This window comes from Convolutriloba macropyga, chromosome 1, assembly GCF_964194025.1.
Source record: "Convolutriloba macropyga chromosome 1, txConMacr16.3, whole genome shotgun sequence".
NCBI lineage: Eukaryota > Metazoa > Xenacoelomorpha > Acoela > Convolutidae > Convolutriloba > Convolutriloba macropyga.
This window is the reverse complement of record NC_134468.1, coordinates 24,262,779-24,283,640: the sequence shown is the minus strand read 5'-3', so window position 1 is coordinate 24,283,640 and position 20,862 is coordinate 24,262,779. Positions and strand designations below refer to the sequence as shown.

General features: G+C 36.8%; 1 protein-coding gene across 2 annotated transcripts in view; it reads right to left on the bottom strand.

Annotated features, from left to right (window-relative positions):
• The window catches only part of LOC142336940 (serrate RNA effector molecule homolog), a 29,620-nt gene extending 10,357 nt beyond the window's left edge, over window positions 1–19,263 (bottom strand). The window contains exons 1-8 of one of the 2 annotated variants that reach the window (XM_075385933.1): window positions 19,183–19,263; window positions 18,693–18,809; window positions 15,417–15,584; window positions 15,062–15,277; window positions 14,607–14,776; window positions 12,337–12,527; window positions 11,560–11,656; window positions 3,092–3,216 (exon numbers count right to left, since the gene is read on the bottom strand). In XM_075385933.1, the coding sequence (XP_075242048.1) occupies window positions 3,092–3,216; window positions 11,560–11,656; window positions 12,337–12,527; window positions 14,607–14,776; window positions 15,062–15,277; window positions 15,417–15,584; window positions 18,693–18,805 (1,080 nt within the window). In that variant the 5' untranslated portion in view covers window positions 18,806–18,809; window positions 19,183–19,263. The other variant, XM_075385936.1, reaches the window with a different exon arrangement.
• Window positions 19,264–20,862: the final 1,599 nt, after the last annotated feature.

Here is a 20,862-nt window from a genome sequence, read left to right as displayed (position 1 = left end):
TCTTCTTCGTAATTGGACATTTATCATCAAAAATCTGTAGAATGATTGAACTTAGTTCACACCATGAACTTTCAAGATCATAATTTTTCATCTTGTTTAATCTATGTTGGAGAATGAAGAGGAAATTCGAATAATTCTGTTCATTCTCAAAAAATTTAAAATCACGACTGTAATAAAATTCATTAGATTGAGAGCTAGAGACTGAAAAATCAAATTCATAAATTAGAGCGTAATGATCGCTGAAAGACCATTTCAGGGTTGATACTTCTTTCGATTGTTTTGACAAAATATGATCGATACATTTGCTCGTGAACTTAGTTACTCTTGTAGGTTCTGCGTTTTGCATTTCATAATTAAATGAATTGATCAAGTTTTGGTACTGTTGATGATATGCATCAGAGATATCAATATTAAAGTCACCACAAATAATAGTTTCCTCTTTCATCGCTTTTATTTTGATCAATAAACTTTCAAAAGTCTCAAGGAAATTTTGAATTTTTTCCGAGGGAGGCCTGTATAGAACACAGAAATTTATTCGCTTTTTTCCGCTCTCTATGGATAGGAGTAGATGTTCCAGATTTTCTTCAAAAAAGAAATTAGATATTATCTTACAATCTTCTCGTACAAAAAAGCCAACGCCTCCTCCTTTTTTGTCGTTTCTATTTTTTACTATCAATGGTTGATACCCTGTTATGAAATACATATCTATGGGATCGTTATCAGTGAGCCAGGTTTCGCATACAGCTATTACAGCTGGTTTGGTTTTGAGGGTTTCTAGTTGACAGCACAGTTGGTCATGATGGGATCTTAGGGATTGCACGTTTATAAACAAAAGCCTTTTCGAGTGTTTATCCATTTCCAAGTAATAGATGGTTGTCCAATTACTTGATATTAAAACTGTTACGAAAACACGAAGTCGAAAAGGAAGTGTACACTGCGCCTGTTTTTTAAGCCGCGTTATTTAATGTTTGGACAATCATCTATTGGGTGGAGTATTGTTGTCATTAAGTTTTTTTCCAGCTGGTGTTGCTCCCATATGATAAATATCGTCATAATTATCAATTTCAATTACATCGCCAGGTCGTTCGTTTCGTCGCTGATTTGAACATTGGTTAGTATTCCAGTTGTTGGCTTGGTTGCGTTGATTAGGAGATATTTTCTTGATTGCCCGTGATTCAAGATCTTCAACTGCTTTAACACTATCAACAGGCTGTGTTACACGCCCATTCTCAGTTTTTAAAAACAGTTTTACTCTACAGTTGTAGGTCGTGGTGACCAAATCCAGCTCGTTAGCGCGCTTTTGAATAGCCAAATCATGTTGGGGGAGACGTTCTTCCATATATACGGGTTTACCATTTTGTGGGTTCCTAAAATTTGCGAGCATTGGTCGACGATTGTTTAATTCAATTTTATCGTTGTAGTAATTAAACTTGACAATTACCGCAGGGGGGGGGGTGTTACCTTTCCAAATACCCAAGGGATGACAGGCTTTGATTGCGTCCGGAGACATCGAATAATTCAAGCATTTGTTAAAGAAAAATTTGACCCGTTATGTTGGCGTTACCAGGTTGCAGAGGGGGGTTATTTATAATAATTGTGTCTTTGGAACTATACCGCTCCAATTGAATCACTCTGGATTCCAGTTCGGTAACTTGGTTAGTCAGAGAAACTATTTGATCGTCTTTTTCAATAAGTTTTTTATGGAAATAAGTAAGAATGTTTCGCATTTTTTCGTCAGTAATTGAACAAATTTCAGATTCGAACGCGAATTTGGCCATCATTTTTACGTAAGCAGTGCAATAGTTTCAATTCAGTTCATGAATTAGTAAGCGACTGTTTTCGAACGTTGCTCTTTTGTGTCTGTTACCGTCATATGGTCGTAAAAAATCCTGACGGCCAAACACGAAAAAAAAGCAAGAGAAGGCCAATAATAGCCCCAGCAATCGCTTAGCAGCTATTAATAAAGCTAGAAAATCCGCTCGGTTTCACGCCATGCAAAAACATTTGCACTACAGATCCTTCCACCTTTTGCAGTTTTTCTTCCCATGTTAAGTGCTCTTTTTTCAACCAGCATACAGTTTTTGAGGATCAGCAATGTTTTTTCTATCCAACGCAAAATAAAAATTTTCCGATATTGGAAACGTCATATGGTAAATCTTTTCGAATGCTCTCAAACGAGTAGCAATTGTTTGTCCTGCGTCTCTGATCCCCTATTTCTTTAAAGGCTAGAATAAATAGACATAATTGCCTTCAAACGACTGGCAAGCGGTTGGCTTCGGAAGTAGCTAGCTTTGACTTACTGTGGCTAGCTTCCGATTAAGAGCGGGGACAGTGAGTGCAACAAAAGATGGGTTATAATTTTGTCTGGGAAGGCGGCTGTTTTTATGGGGCCGTGGCGGGGCTGGGTGAAATGGGGTGTAAAATTGGTGAGGCCGGACGAGTAATGAATTACCAACTGGTTTACAATAATTGCTTCAAACTTCGTTCAAAAGCAATTAATAGAAGTTTCTCAAGTTTCTCAAAAGCAAAAGCAAGAAGTTTCTCTCTCAATAGCTGCAGCAGTAAACTGTACACTTGACTAACGCTCTAAGTGAGCTGCTAAGCGACTTAATGTCTTTTAATCTTGACCTCTTTATCCCGTTTTTGAGGACGGAAAGCAAAGAGCATCCGACGACAAATTGCTCAAGCAAAACACGCAGGACAAACAATTGCTACTCGTTTGAGAGCATTCAAAAAAGAGGGCAATCAGATCCCCAGATAACTGCACGGCTACTGAATAAGCATTGACTTAGCAGACAAAATGACCTTAATTAGCTAAATTTTATAAAATAAATGTTTACGGGATCATTTAGTTTAAGTTTGTGGTGGTATATCGTTATTTGGAAAAATAACCCAGCGTTCGCCCATCGATGATATTACAGATGATATTACAGCCATATAACGCAATATGCAAATTGACTGATTAATGTGATAGAATACAGGCCGCTGCGAATTTCATATTTCAGTTGGGTTATATCAAATTAGATCAAATCTGCTTTTGATTTACTCAGTTGTTGTAAAAACGAATGGCTTTTAATATAGTAAGCGTTACCTCTTCTAATTCCTGTCGGGTAATTTTGGGTGGAAGAGCCTGGATAAATAGCGAGACAGTCTTGTGAAGAGGTTTAGGCCTGCTGTCAATTTTGCGATCAATTTCTCCATCCTCGCCCGACTTATCTACGACAAAATTTCCATATTAGTATACATAGATTGCAACAATCGACTGACGCCGAGAACTTGCTCTAGCAAACGGGAACTCCAGATTATATCCTAATTTAATTGAGCGCAGGTCTATATTTCAGATTTTGCATGGCTACGGAGTTTAAGTTGAAGAGCTAAAACAAGCAAAATTTTATTATCGACAACTTTATCGATTTTGACTGTTTTTTCAATCTTTCGGCAATTAAAGCGCGCAGCTGCGGTCAATAAGGTTTCTAATTTCTGAAAAAAAAACGATTTCCAAGTTTCTTGTATAGCTTTGGGAAGCCTAAGGCAATAAGCTCACAGTCTCGAGCGCTGCTTTTATTAGCTGCTCTTAAATAACCTTCAATTAGAGTGACATACACTCACTTGACATTATCTCTTTGAATTAAAGGCGAAGCCATTTTTGAGAGTGGGGGTAAGTCACGCGTGACCAAAAATTTAATCACGCGAATGAACAGAAAAACTCGCTTCAATAAGAGTGAAAAATGACGTCACGCACGCAATTCAGTTGAAATTGCATCCACGAATGAACAAAAGTGGCTGTGACGTCATATGGTCTTAACAAAAATCTTGACGACGAAATAAAAAACATAGCCGGAAGAATTCCAGAAGCGACTCGAAGACTCAGAAATTCACCAGCAAAACCATCACTCTAGCCGAAACCATTATCTTTTGTCTTAAAACGGCTATTCTTTACCTAACCAGATTTGATGAAATAATTTGGTAAAAAACTTATACCCCATAAAGAGAAATACTTGAGCATTGACATCATTGCATTGACATCATTGCAAGTAAATCATTCGAGATCTGAAGAAAACATTCAAAAATTTAAATTTAAAGACATGATGTTGACAGAACACACTCACTGATGAGATATCTTCAAACCGAACTTTCAATATAATCAAAACATCTGGTAGCGCTGAAAATTGGCCAAAACTCTTAGAATTCAAAAATATTGATAGGCTCAAAAACTGACTGTCTAAAATTGGTCACGATCTAAACATACGTTTAAAAAATCAACGCTCCACAACTAACTCGGACACCCAAAAGACAGTCGGAAAGCATAAGGCAGGTATACATCTTAGGAAATAAAATTGCTTTCCTGAGAAATTGTTTTTTTTTCAATCGAAAACAAGCGGACTCACGAACACATTAAAACAATTGTTTGGCGTCACAGCACTTGAAAATTAAGACTGAAGAACAAAAGATAATTTCTTGGAGATAGCAGATAATAAATAAAAAAACTGCAATATAAATCATCTTGAAAAAATAAAACAGTAAAACTCAAAAACGAAAACAGTTTATTAATAACCCAGTCCCCCATAAAATTACAGAAACTGAATAACAGTCAGGGTTTCTAAAACTAAACCCAGAAAAGCCTAAATGGTACATTATATATGAAATCTGTTGAAAACCAAGAAAAATTATGAAAAATCTTACACGTATTAATTAAATTTTTGGCAAAGAAAAAACAGAAAAAAACAGCAAAAAACATTCTGTGTCCGAGGAGAAAGCTAAAATGATACATGCTAGAGATTTGTTTAGTACGAAAACAATCCAAAACAAACCGACAAATGTCGGAAGAATTGGTCTTGAACGATAAGCGAGGCAAAATCATGGTCTTTAGTCTAGATTAATTTTTCAAAACTTTGTCCCCACCGGGATTCGACCTAATGACCTCTCGATCCATGGCCACGCGCCATATCCTCTGCGCTACGACTCACTTAGTTTTGTTTTGCTGCAACCGATCTTATATTAGCAACTTCGTATAACTAGAGATCACTCAAAAATGATGAACGAAAGCGTGAAAGTCACATTTCCGGTTAATCGCATACTTAGAGACTAGTAGAGCGTAAGGCTCTCAGAGAGCTTTTCGGCCACAATGCCCTCCGAGCGCTGAAAAATCGGCCAAATTGCCGGTCAAACGAAAAATCGGTCAAGCGAAAGATCGCATTAAAAAAGACCACAGGACTAATAACATAAACCGACAAATGTCGGAAGAATTGCTCTTGAACGACAGGCGAGGCAATTTAATTAATGGTCTTTAGTATAGATCAATTTTTCTTAATGGGTGCAAAAAAACTTCTACCCCACCGAGATTCGAACCACTGACTACCCGATATATGTACTAACCACTGCGCTACGAGTCACTTAATATTGCTATGCTGCAACCGATTTTATATTAGCAACATGCTTTACTTCGGCGCACTACTAGAGATCACTCAAAAATGATGAACCAAAGCGTTAAAAAGTCATTTGAGAAGTCAAAAAATGTTCTAGAAGAAAAGCGCAAAACTGTCAATCAAAAAATTTGCATAAAAAAGACACACACTAGCAAAAATTGCTTTGAACTACGTTCAAGAGCAATTAAAAATGAACAAAAAAACACTTCGCAAATTCGGAAATCAAATTGTTAAATGAAATAGAAAACAGAAAACTTTACTTAGCAATCATGGCTCAGACGATTACATTCCCAATCTCTTCTCTAAACGAAAACAGTTGTAACAGTTTAAGTATTTGGAACACTAAAATGCTTTGCAGTAAAAAATTGTCGTAAAAATACTTAACGCTGCGTTTATGAAACGAAATTTCACTGACTTTCCAAGATAACGCCAAGAATTATACCAATTAGTCAAAACAAGAAAATGAGAAATCCGTGATGTGTACTTTATACTAACTTGACCCGCCAAAAAACCAACGAAAACCGAGAAAATTGGACAAAAATCGGATAAATATAATTAAAATTTCACAAAACAGAAATGAGGTAAGCTATAGATAAGTGCCTAATGTATAAACTGTCTAAAGGAGGTTGCCAAATACACTTTTTCTCTACAAAATTTCCTTTCAAAGATCCACAAATGAAATCAATGAAAAAGTCCAAAAATTAAATAAAGAATAGAGAAATAGAAGCCTATTTTTGCACTTAAAATGCGTTACTTGGCTCTCAAAAGCTTTGTGGGATCAATTTCAGCGAGCTACATGTTAATAAAGCATTGTGAAAAGAATGAAAAAAAAAACAAATAAAGTAAGCAAACTAATACAAGCAAAGAAATGAGTCAAATCGACGAAAAACGGTCAAACAGGGTTATCTATATGTATATGCACCATTCTCTCAAAAACACTTCAAAGTCAAAAATTTATCCACTGATTGCAGCGAATGATCAAAAAACTTCTCGCTCAGAAATTAGTTTACGCGGCAATTTTACCTCCTTTCGCTTTTTGGTCAAAACGTAGTACTTCCGGTAAAAAAAACCGTAACAAAAGCAATACTCCTCTTCGAGTCGTAAAAAACCAAGAGAAGGCCAATAATAGCCCCAGCTATCGCTGTGAGGCTATTAATAAAACTGTATGAATTGATAACTAAAAACTACTGCCTGATCAGCAGACCAATTGAACAATGCCACCCGAACTGATTAGAATAGTATCACAAATTCAAAAAAACCAACGTTAATTCCAGCCAGACAGTTTCACAAATGTAGAGAAAAACAAAAAGTAAAGCATTCAAAGTGTATACTTTTTGAGGATCGGCCAGTTGAAGACCAAGGCGTTCGATCAATTAGATAAGAGAAAAACTGCGCAGAATTAGAGGCAGGGAAGAGAAAAGCTGAAAAATAGAAATTACAAAAAACTATTGAAGATTAGCTCGAGTTTCTGTTGTCAAAATCTTCAACGCCAGAAGTGTAGATTTTTTTTATAATTTACGCAGAAAAGCAATATCAATCTCAAAGATTAATTGACTTCTGTTAAAAAAATGATAAGACAAAGTTCCAAAAAATCATTACGAAATTGTCTAAATCTCCATAGTTGTCTCATTGAAACCACTTTTCTTGCAAAACCTACAGAACAACTCTATTGAAGGGTGGCAGAACTAGGAATACCTAAAAAAAGCAAGAAAAAGAAAATTTTTAAAATTGGAAAACTACAAAGTTCATGACCCTAATATTCACAAAATTGAGCCCCAAAAATATACACAGTAGCCCATGCAAATATTGTCGTAAAAACATTGTTGAAACTGCGTTTACGAAACGAATTTTTCACTGAAATTATAAGATAACGCTAAGAACTACACCAATTAGTCAAAACAAAAAAATCCGTGCATGTGCACAAAAAGACTTTATACTAACTTGACCCGCCAAAAAAACAAACGAGAACCGAGAAAATTGGACAAAAATCGGAGTAGTATAATTAGAATTTTACAAAACAGAAATGAGGTAAGCTATAGACAAGTGCCTAATGTTCGATAAGACGTTCGATCAATTAGATAAAGAGAAAAACTGGGCAGAATTAGAGGCAGGGAAGAGAATAAATATTAAAAAACTAGAAATTACAAAAAAAAATTATTGAAGAGCAGCTCGAGTTTCTGTTGTCAAAATCTTCAACACCAGAACTGTAGATTTTGCATAATTTACGCAAAAGCAACATCAATCTCAAAAAGATTAATTGACTTCCTTAAAAAAAAACGAAGACAAAATTCCAAAAAATCATTGCAAAATTGTCTAAATCTCCATAGTTGTGTCTTTTCAACCACTTTTCTTGCAAAACCTACAGAACAACTATATTGAAGGGTGGCAGAACTAGAGCTACATAAAAGCAAGAAAATTTTTAAAATAGGAGAACTACTAAGTTCATGACGCTAATGTTCACAAAACCAAATCCAAGCCCCAAAAATATACACAGTAGCCCATGCACAAGTTTTCACAAAACTTGGTCCGCCCATCAGAATTAAAACTCAGACCAGTAAACAACCGACTTACGTCGGGTTCAAATTTGATAAATTTTGTCAAAATTAAAAAACTCCACAGATTCCGCAGCGAAAAAAAATGTTCAAAACCATTTCTTTGTCTCGGGAGTTCTGCCAAGTAACCCATCTGCCAGAGGTAAAAAGTTTCGTTGACCAGTAATGATCGTTAACCTCAGAAAAGGACAAATTTTAAAACCTTGCTAAATTCAAGATATTAAAGACTGCAAGACCATTTTATTGTCTCAACAGACTATCGAGAATCCCTATTTCAAGCTTTAACGAGATTCAAAGGCTCTTAAAGATCCAGAAACATGATAATTTTCCGAAAAATTAAAAAATTAAATTTCAATAAAAAATTGCTTAAGCTGGAGTCATTGATAACCATTCCATTTACTCTAGACACTATGCAACAGCTTATTATCAAACCTTGGAAGTCCTGGAAAAAATAAAAGTCAATAAAATAAAATCTCGGAAAACATTTGATTACATCTAGAGACTATGCAGTAACCTATTATCAAACTCTTGATGAGTTTTCAGAGCACTTGAGGCTAGGGAAACCTATAAAATGACAAAAAATATAATAAATTATGAAAAAAAATTGGAAGTTTTATAAAAAAAAATTGCAAACATTTGTGATAAAAAAGTTAGAAACTAGTCCATTGTCACAAAGAATTCTCAGTAACTTATTATCAAACCCTAGCCGTGGTTTTCTGACCCCTAAAGCTAAAAACAATGAAAAATTTAAAATTAAAAAAGTTTTGTGAAAAAAATGCAAATAATTGTGATGTTAAAATCTTGAAAAACATTCATCGCCTCTCGAAACTTTACAGTAACCTATTGCCAAACCCTAGGAGGTTCCTTTGCTCATGACGCTGGAGAACCATAAAAAACGACCAAAATTTTTCAAAAAACTTTGAAAAAAGCTGCTTAAACTTGTGATATTAAAAATTTGAAAATTAATCCATGACCAACAAAAATTTCCCTGAAACCTTTTATCAAACCCTAACGGAGGTTTTCTGACCCTTGAGTAAAAATTCAAAGAATTCAACTAACATCTGACCTGACCAGAACACCAAATGAACGATGCCAGCCAAGACATGCTAAAATTGTTTCACAATTCAGAAAACAACATAGCCGGCAGATTGCCGGAAAAAAGCTGCCGTTGACGCGCTTGATGCACATCGGGATTGACAGAGAAGATAAATATTCACCGAATTTCTTTTTTAGTGTAACAAAGTCTTCTAATTTGGAGTGCAGTTTCAGTTGGATTCTAAAACCGTATTCATTCAGCTTCTAAACTGAAAGCTAATAAGCTTAATACCAGATACAACTAGCGAAAACTAGCGTAAACTTTGATAACCTAATTCACAATGATTAATGTCCGGGCATTATTCGGTTTGTCCCGTCTACTTGATTTTGATCTTTTGACTTTGGCAGTAATCATATTGCGTAACTGAATTCGTGAAAGAATTCGAAATCCATTCAGTTGAAACAGTGAGTGAAGTAAGTCAGAATTCACGTGAAAAAACGTGATCAAAAGTTACAGCGAACTTTTAAAAAAATTGCAAGACAAGTCCGGGTGTGATCAGAGGTAAAACGAAAAAGAGCCTCAGACGACGCAATTAAAAAACCAAGAGCACCGCAATATAGCTCCGCTTAGCTTACAGTTGAGGCGTTATAAGAACAATTTCGGTACGCAAAACGATGTCAAGAGGAAAAGCACCAAAACGGCCAATAAAAACTCGAACACAAATTGATCCGTACCAAAACGTATCATAGAGAGCACATTGCCTGAAAATAACCTCAATGACATTCATGGAAATAAAAAAAGCAAACACATAGCTGTCAGATTGACAAAAAAAGCCGCAATAGCTTTGTAGATCCGCAGTCTCAAAATGATATTAAACAGAAAGAAAATTTTTTATTGAATGCTGAGATGTTAGATTGTGTACAACTTATTGCTGCTTCTATTAGCAAGCAAAAACTTTCAAATGAAAAAAATTGCTCCAATAAGAGTAAAAAACGTTCTCACGCAAACAATTTAGATGAAAATGCATGAACCAATGCAAAAGCATTTGAATTAAATAGGATGTCAAAAATCTTGACGTATTTAAAACCTAGCACGACAAGTCCCTCAATGCAATTCAAAGCATTGACTCAAAAACACAAAACTACACTATCTGACCAGTAGACCCAATAACCATTACGAATTTATAAAATCAGTTTCACAAAGAAGAGAAGCAGTAACGGAATTCGAAACGTAAACTTTTAGGATAATCGGGTTGAATGCCATCATTTTTACTCAAAACTATCAAAATACAAGTAAACATAATTATGAATCGAAAAACTTGCGGGCACAGGCATGCATAAAAAGGCAGAAGCAGGCAAAAACAAAATTAGTTAAAAAAACACTGAAGATTCGCTTTGGCTTCCTGATGTCATGTCTTTAAAACCGAAAGTTGTAATTCTATTTAATTGCACGCCAGACACCGCCAACCTCAGAAGAAATTTTCGACGACTTAATATCAGGAAAACTGAAAATGACAGAATTCCAAAAATTTGAAAATTGCCAACTCATTGCAAATTTGCCTCAATTATTCTACTGGTGTCATCTAAATAAGTTCATCCCTGTTCAAATATGCAGAATAACTCACTAGCATACCGGAAGAAACCTGCTGCACATTTTGAAATTGTATAAATTAGCCAAAAAAGCAACTAAAAAGGCCGATTTGAACCACAGGAGTCCCTAAATGGTTTAAAAAATTAAAGAAGAATACAAAACCGGTTTAAAATATTCCAACATGGCAAAATACTAAAAATAGCATAAAACCCACATTTTTTCAGATGGCCAGATATGCTTTTATACGTACTATTACTAGTTTGGGTAAACAGTGCAAGCACCTTTCAATGAAGAAATTGGAGTTTAAAACAATGAGCTGCATTTTTTCACATACTTTTCTCGCTCTCTCTCAAAAATGCGAAAACCACTCTTCTCTCTGTTTTACCAAAACACTTTGTTTTCACGCACTTCATTTCGTGTTAAATACACTCCAGCAAAATTACCGATCAAAAAGACGCTCCACCAATACTCCTCTTCGATTCGTAACGAAAGAGCGCACCATAACAATTCAAATTCTTTTAAGTAAAGAACCGAGAGAAGGCCAATACGAGCCAAGCTATCGCTTTGCGGCTGTTAAGAACCAAGAGAAGGCCAAAAAGAGCCCAGCTATCGCTTTGCGGCTGTTAATAAAGAACCAAGAGAAGGTCAATAAGAGCCCAGCTATCGGTTTCCGGCTGTTAATAACTACTCTTCACTCTGTGGTTCAATTTTCTTCAGAAACGTGCCCATAGCATTTAACGTGGTGCATTACTTTCAAATACTCAATCGATAAGACGCCCCCACGAATACTCCTTTTCGCGTCCCAATACAATTACAACTTTTTGAACTATTGCACGCACTGATACCAATAACAGCATCGATATCTCTGCACATTATAGGAGTAAACACGACAAAAAGGCACGTCAGAAAGTTTGAACTGATAAAGATTTGAATTGATAACCTTTTCAGCAATTACCTTTCTGTGCTTTCTTGGGTTTGTCTACACCCTCGTGCTCAGAGTCGGAGTCCTCGCTGGAACTTGAAGAGCTGCTTGATTCATCATCACTTCCCTTCTGTAACAAACATTTCAATGCAACAGCAATTGCAAGTATACGAGATTGCAAAGAAATCTGGATTATATATAACGTAAAAACTGTAACAACGTTGATGGCCGAGCATTATCAAACAAATAGGCGTTTTAAGCTTGGATAATTAAGTGTTTCAGCTAAAGAAAATAGCGATTAAAAATACTTTATAACTAACTCGAACTAATCCTGCGCAAATGAAAATAGGTCGCCATTTAAGCTATTTGAGACGGCAATTTGTTTAATCAAACCACTCGTTTTAATTGAAGACCACAAAAAACAGCGAAATATGTCCGCGTGATCATCAATTTCAGCAATTTAAAAAATTAGAGGGTTATCAGGTTTTTTCTCTGCTTCTCACGTCAGCAAACAGTAGCTCTGACCATTGTTTTACAGCAACTAATCGTTTGGGGGTCGCCGGCTGATTAACTGAGACCGAAAGAATTTCTTCAAATGGTGCACTTGCGCCGGTCATCATTGCTAACAGCACCAAAGAATCAACTTTTGAACAATGATACAGGAAAATGGGCCCATGATATTAAATTACCGGAACAGACAATCAAAGAAAATGACGCAGCTGATTCACTGATCACAAAATGTAATTGTTTCATTGATCGCAACTAATAGAGCGCTACGAAAGTAGATAAGAAGCTCAGCAGAACACTAACCTTCTTATTAGGAGTGGATTCCCTACTTGATCCACTAGCTTCACTCTTCTTCCTCTTTTTCGACTTCTTCGCCTTCTTAGCAGGCTTCGCTTCCACGCTCTCTGTTTCTTTCGCCGTTGTAGTTAGCTCTGACTCGTCCATATCAAGAGCTTCCAAGTCTCGTTCAGTCCCTCCTTCCATGTATATGACAGCTGAAGTAATTTAGTACATAACTGCTCTCGGAACACTGAGTATGCAATGAGATAATGTTATCTGTCTTTGATTTTTCAGAGATCTGAATGCCTACTGTCAATTGTCTCAAGCTACACAAAAAATTCTCTGGACGAGAAAGGGGTTCAAATCACCAGGTTGGAGCATGGTGGACGGGAGTGACTGGGGGGGGGGGGGGGGGGGGGAACTTCTAAGACAAAGAACCGCTCTTCAAACCTTAAAATTATCTCCTCAAAACATTTCCGGTTAATCGCATACTTAGAGACTAGTAGGGCGTAAGGCTCTAAGAAAGCTTTTCGGCCACAATGCCCTCCGAGCGCTGAAAAATCGGCCAAATTGCCGGTCAGACGAAAAATCGGTCAAGCGAAATATCGCATTAAAAAAGACCACAGGACTAATAACGTAAACCGACAAATGTCGGACGAATTGCTCTTGAACGACAGGCGAGGCAATTTAATTAATGGTCTTTAGTATAGATCAATTTTTCTTTATGGGTGCAAAAAACTTCTACCCCACCGAGATTCGAACCACTGACTGCCCGATATATGTACTAACCACTGCGCTACGAGTCACTTAATATTGCTATGCTGCAACCGATTTTATATTAGCAACATGCTTTACTTCGGCGCACTACTAGAGATCACTCAAAAATGATGAACCAAAGCGTAAAAAAGTCATTTGAGAAGTCAAAAAATGTTCTAGAAGAAAAGCGCATAATTGTCAAGCGAAAAATTTGCATAAAAAAGACACACACGTTTACAATAATTGCTATTAATCAAGAGCAAATAATAATTACTACAACCTTCGATTGAAACAATTAACAAGCGCTTTTGTTTTAGCAACGCAGCTTTATGTCTCAAAAGGTGCAAATTAGGTCAAGCAAAAAAAAATCAAATCAAGCTTGAGAAAGTCACGAATAAAAATCGAAAGAAAATCGAACTGCAGAAAAAAAAAATTTTAATTAATGCATAGTAGCTAGGAATTAACGGCTCTCTTGTTAGCAAAGAGAGTGTTAGTCGTTCTTCCGATTAAGCATTGTTCCTTGTTCAAGTTTCTACGACAGCGTTCTGAGGTTTGTTTGCCTAGGCGTTGGCACTGGTGACCTGGTCATGGAATGTTAAATATTTAACTGTAACTATTTAACTTTAGCCAGGGCAGATACTAGGTGGGTTTAATAACCCCGTCTATCTGTCCTCTCCGAGATACGTTTTGTTGTAATGTTATATGATTAAATAAATTTTTAAATTAAATTGATTTAATTTGCGGTCTAATATTTGGAGAAATTTATTTTCTTTCTTTCTTTTTAAAGAATGATCTACAGGAAAACGGTAAAAATTTGTATATTTTTTGATGTTTAGGAATTAAAACCAATATTTCTGTTGCAAACACTCGATTAATTGCTTCAAACATAATTCTAGAACTTTCTCCATTTTTCTCAAAGAAACGTGATGCAGAATATCAATGGTTCCTGTGGCAAGAAGATTATCAAGTCAAACATCACACGCACAAAAAGTGAAAGTCAGGCGAAAAACTGCATGAAATAGTGCAGCAGGACATGTACAATTGTTACTTTATTTAACAGAAATTAGGAATGGAAGACCTCATTCGTGACCAGAAAGATCGAGAGGGCATATTTAGTAGCGACAATTATTTAAGACTGGATAATTCACTCAAGATAAAATCCGCGCTCCAGAAGCAGTAAAGTTTGGAACGAGCAGCAATGCACCCTCTTCAAATTCAGTATTAAAGACCAAACCATTTATAAAAACTTCACTACAATTAGTAAAATTTTTCGCAGCATACCCGCGTAAAGAATGAACACATCTCTTCGCTGCATCTATTCTCTTGGTGCCCCAGCTTAGTGGTCATATAATTTTTAATTTCACTATCCGCCCAACCGATGCCGACGTGTATTTCTTGCATGGAGCGTTCTTGTGCTATACAGTGACGCAATTTGAGTTGGGCTCGTTAAAAAAAAACTTATAGATTTCCGGTTGTAGACAGAATAGATCCTATTCTATATAGATTTAAAAATACAGAAAATGCTTCAGCTACGTTACCTGAATCGAGCAGTCTCGTGAGAGCCTGGTCTTTGTTCAAATCGACTGTTAGCTCTGCATCACATATGACACTTTCCAATTTCTTGAAAGACTCCAACCGAACAGCATATGCCTTCAGCTGATTGGCTTTGTGTGCTTCGCATACGTCCGGGTGGTACTTGAGTTGGAACCTAAACAAAAATTTGACGTTAATCCTTCCGTTTTGTTCAAAAAAAAACCTGAATTTCAATTTCCGCATATATACACAGAAGCCATTCAATTAATAAGCGAGAAAATATGCGTAATATGAAGGAACATATAACACGCTCAAGTATGTCTTATGCAATGAAAGATGGGTGCTATGGTTCCTTTCAGTGTCTATGTTGTTTTGTTTGAATTCTCAGCTATTGCTGTAGGGATTTTCTCCCGGGTTTAGTCCTAAGACATAGGTTTTTTCACAAACTAGTTGCACTCACCATTCTTCTTCTTTGTGCTGCATGAAGTACTCTGAAATTTGCGTCTTCTTAAACTCCAATTTATACTCCTGGTATTTGTTGATTGCGTCGTCGTCATCTACATCATCGTCCAAGTTGGTGATGAACTGTTTGAAGCTTTTCATAGGAGGCTGATGTGTGGGTGGAGACATTGGCTCATCGTATTTACTTTTCCCTGCCTCTTCTCCTTCGGAATCCCTGGAAAGTTTAATTTTGGCCTGTAGCTAACTTCTAACTTCCAAGAGTTGGAATATTTTAAATCCTAGCAGTATGATTTTTAACACGCCAAATTTAAAGCATCCAGGTTCAGAGCCATATAATAGAATATTTGTGTTACCTCCGTATTCTCTTCTGAGGAGGACTTGTGTTCGGGTACTCTCTCGTTTGTCCTCTTTTCTGCATGAAATCTTGCTGCTGTCTGTTCTGTTGATTGTACCCCGAGTAATTCATATTATTGTAGTTGTTGTAATTTGCCCGAGGTACAAATCCACCACGTTGTGGACGGCTGAAGAAAAATTTTATCTAAATTCTTTAAAGAACCTTCTCAAATGATTTACACTAAAAGTAAACTTAACTTTATAAAAACTTCGCGCCTGGAAAATGAAGAGCTCTCGCAAAACTTAGACCAGAACAAATCAACAGGCCCTGATAACCTAGGAAAAATTATCATCAGAAATTGCGCTAAGACTGTGTAAATCTCTCCTATTACTGTTCCAAACAATCCTGAATAAAGGAATTTTTCCGGAACTCTGGAAACTAAGTCAAATCACGCCAGTATATAAAGAGGGAAGTAAAGCCGATGTCAACTGCTATAGACCCATAAGTCTTTTATGCTGCGTCTCAAAGCTGTTGGAAAGAATAGTTTTCAACCGAATATACTCACATTGCAAAGCCAATTCGGATTTAGACAGAGGAGGTCTGCAACAACTCAACTACTACTTTTTCTAAACTCTTTGTATGCCAAACTTGACGATGTGAAAACGAAAGAGCTGTCAGTCCTCTACTTAGACTTTGCAAAGGCCTTCGACAAAGTCTCCCACAGCAAACTAATTGAAAAACTGCATTTTTTCGAAATTGGAGGAAATCTTTTAAAACTGATTGAAAGCTACCTTAATAGAAGGAAACAGTTCGTCAAGATAAATAATGCATTGTCCGAAAAATTATAAATCACTAGCGGTGTTCCACAGGGCTCAATCTTAGGTCCTCTGCTCTTCCTCATCTTCATAAATGACCTTCCATCAGATACTCCTCTCACTGAAAATTTCGGTTTCGCAGATGACTTCAAACTGATTAGCGTAAACCAGGAAGAATTAAAAAAGAGCGTGGAAGAATCGAAAACTGGTGCGATCGAAATCACATGACACTAAACGCATCAAAATGTAAACTTCTCTCTCTCAAAAGCGAACAAAAAGCCTCACTAAAAAATCAGGAGCTAGGAGAGGTTCATAGTCAACGGGACCTTGGTTTGATTGTCTCCAAAAATCTTAATTGGAATAGCAACTGTAATCACCGGCTTTCGAAAGCAACAAAAGCATTCTACCAAATAAAACGAAGCATGACCGACAGCGCCTCATTAAAAAATAAATTGAATGCCTACACTGGCTATGTCGTGCCAATACTATCATACTGTTCTCAAGCTTGGCTCCCAAATAGACAGCAGATGGAGAAAATTGAAAAACTACAAAAAAGCCACTTCATGGATACTAAGTGCAAGGAACTGCATCTACAAAGAAAAGTTAATAGCACTTAAACTGTTGCCCCTAAGCCTGTATGTCGAAATGCACGATTTACTACTTTTACTATCGTTACTTGACAATAAATTCGACATCAAAGTAACCTTCGAATATCACGACTTTGAAAAGACTAGACAAAGCGCAAGAGGTGAATTAAAAATAGCAAAAAATCCTCTCAGGAAGACTGATGAAAACTTCCTTCACAGAACCAAACTACTTTACAACATCTTTTCCAAAGTTCCTTCTAATTCAACACAACTACCGAGCAAAAAAACTGAGTGACATCTACTGGAATTTTTTTCAAACAAAATACGACTTTAACAACAAATGCACGTGGAGAATCTTATGCAAATGTGGTATGTGCAACCCACGATCGAAAATCGAATAGAAATAGGACACGAAAACAAGGGTGCCTTGGAGCACCCCTGGGAAGACCCTAAAGCCTGAACTACTACTACTACTAATCTAGGTTCCAACAATTCAATGTTTTTTTTAAAAAATAACATTCAACTCAATCAGATATTTACTCTTAAATTTCAAGCCTAATAACGTCTGATAATTTGCGCTCGAACAAATGCTGGAAAAAAACTTCCAGTTGATATTTCGGATCTTTTCCGTTTGTGCCCCCCCCCCCCCCCCCAGCTTAGTGGGCGCATATTATTTGCACCCCCCAGACGCACGTGCAATATTTTTACATAGTGATTTACTATGTAATGGCACGTGCTCTGTAACTGGGGGGCGCATAACGTACTGGGGGGGGGGGGGGGCACAAACGGAAAAGCTCCGATATTTCTAGTGGTATTTTTGTTCAAATCGCGCCCAAACTTTGGTCACTTTGTTAACGAGACATTTGCTGCAGCAGAAATTGTCATCAATTTGGGATAAGCGATGTTAACTAGTTCTTATCTGTCCGAAATGACGTGTTTGTGCATTTTCTACGTTTGCTGCGAACTTTGGTTTCATGTTCACATCATGCTGTCCCCTCAAAATAGACATAAATGTGAGACGTCGTGCATTACAAGCAAATTGGCAAAATTTTCGAAAACTTAAGGTCGGTCATAGTAGTTTGAGTTATCGTCCAGTATCTCTCTTGTCACTGTCTTCCCGAAATGTTTGCATGTTGCTTTTATTCGGCATCCAAGCCGCTGAGCTATAAGTTAGAATGGGCACAAAACCCTTGCATGCATTAAGCTTTGTTCTCCAGCCGCAGTATTGAGATATGTTCCCTTAATTAAAAAGGCCTTCAAAGCTATTGGTTTTCTTAGTATCCTAGTGTAAGTACGGGGCAAGACTCTTAAGATCTGCTCACATTTCGACCCACCTGCTCACATATCAACTTCTCCAAAAAAAATGTGCAAACAGCAAGTCAGGTCTGGAATAATAGTAGTAGCGAACTCTTTAGGGATATACCATGGGTTTTCACCCTTTATGTCATTAGTAAGTTTGGAATGTTGGTTACAGTTCGTGCATTGGCAGAGTATCCTCCAGGTACATAGATTTGCTTCGTTGAACTTTCAGAAATTTCAGAGGCAACGAGAATTTCCTTGCTATAAAATACGTGTCTTTCCCATCATAGCCCCCCTCCCAGCTTAGTGGTCAGATAAACTATACCCCCCCCCAACCATAATGGGGGCTACCAACCATAATTTCATGGGGGCTATAATGGGAGACCCAAAGATTTTATAGAAAAGAAATTCTCGTCGCCTTTAAAATTTTAGATTATTTCCGGCATAACCTTTCAACGGTTGAGCCGGTTTCACAACTGAGCACAAAATGGCGTTCTAAATACTGGATGGTCGGCATTATAGTCAAATTTTTCAAACGGGCAATTGATGTATTCAGTCTGATTAATTGGCACCCAATAAATAGCGATTACTAACTTTTGCCAGTTTCCATCGTTTCTCTGTGGCTGAGGTCGTTGCCCTATATCATTTCTCTCTCTTCGGAACTTATCACGAGATCGTGCGTCGAAATCATCTTCGCTATCTCCCATTAGTCTGCAGCAAAATTACATTTCAACTTATGAAATTTCAATAGTAATAAACCCTAGTGATGTAGATTTCATAACACTTACAAGTATTGTCACCTTACATCGCCCTAGGTCCCAAATAAATAAGCCATAATAGAACTGCATTTTAGAACTATGGGTCTTTGAGTTTTGAATTAGTTCGTTCATTTCAATATCGAAGTTTTCAATAATTATATTTAATGCATTTGTAGTCATCAACCAGACAATTGCTTTCTTTCACAATTTTAGTTGTATTATTTTTGGAAGTCTCATATATCAATTGGATTTGAAATTAGTTTACATTGGGACAATTAAAGTTGCATGTATCTTTCGTTTCCAAACAATTTAGAGTAAAATTTTACCAGTTTATACTCAGATTTGCTTGATAACCAACACGTAACACCTAAAACGAAAAATGACGGTTTTTTCAAATCGAAAACGATTAAAATAGATACAAAAGGATATCTATTGATTTCGCTTTACATTATAACAATAACAAATTAAAATTGATATCTAATGAATAAATAAGAACTACACACAATTTATATCTGCAAAAGAATCAACAAACAAATTCTTTTAACAAACAGATGATCAATTGAACAACCGATTTAAACGAAATTTTCAAAAGGTAAGTGACTTTAAAAGAAATTCAAAGCAGCAACAAACCGGTTTCTTGCTGCTTTGATCTAAATCGAAATCGAAATTATCAGTTCTCTAGGCGCAAATGCCGGCAAAAAAAGGCTATCAAGTAACGGTAGAATGTCAAAATGACTGAGGAATGTGGACTGATATCCGCCTGTACACTCTAGAAATGAAAGCACAAACGGAATTGTTAGATTTCACTTGCGGTTTCTGTGCAGCCAAAGAAATTAAGAAGTTAGAGAAGCAAATAGAAAGCTACGAGAATGCCTCGGAAGAACTAGAAGAAGTAACCCAGTCACTAGATAAGATGAAAGAGACAAACCAGTCCAGATCTAATGCAGTCCCATCGAAGCTGAGCTTCGCCGAAGTTGTCAGTGGCGTAAACCATGAACAGTTTGAACAGAAAAAGCGCTCAAAGAACCTGGTTCTTCTCGGGACAAAGCCTGACAGCGAGAACACAAGCATCTGACAATCGTCTTGTTTCCGAAATTGCAGAATCCCTGAAAGTAAACATGAAAAAGAAAAAGAACGATTCAAAGACGTTTTTATCAAACCCGATCTAACAAAAACCGAACGAGAAAACAGAAAGAAAATGGCGGCAGAATTAAAAGAGAAAAGACTGCGGAATCCTTCCACCCATTTTCAAAATTAGAGGGAATCAAATCGTTGAAAACAGGATCGTGACAAACAATTTGTTTATGGAACGTAGAAGGTGCTAAAGGAACATCAACGTGCACAAGTGAAGCAATCGCAAGCGATATCTTACTATTAACAGAGTTATTCAGTGTAAAATCAGTTGAAATACCTGGTTTCACATGCTTCTGCACAAAGGCAATAAAAAGCGGGAAGGGGCGGCCGCAAAGCAGCTCAGCAATTGCACTGAGTAAACAATTAAGAATTACATGCAATGTCCTTCATCAGAACAATAAATTATTAGCAGTGCAGATCAAAGAATTTAGCCCAATTATAATTGTAGCAACTTTTCCACCAAAAACCGATTTAGAGACAATATATCAAGCACTCACCGTAGCATTTCAATGCTGTCAAGGCAGAGCACCTATGATCCTGGGCGGCGACTTCAATTGCAGACTCGACTCAACGGAAAGAGGCAGCTTACTCTGCGAAATCTTAATTAATTGGAATATTCGTTGTGTTAACGACAATGAAGAAGTAACACATGAATTTCAGTGCGGTAAAACTTTTATCGATTTATTCTTCGTAAGCAAGGAACTCCTAGAACACTTTAAGATAAAGATCAGCAATTCATCCCTAACAAAGCACGAGCCGGTTTCTTGCTGCTTTGATCTAAAACGCAGTCATGATATAGCGGAAAGCAGAAGGAAGCAAATGCGTAAACTCGATGTTGAACAATTGAACGAACGAATGAAAAACGTTCAATA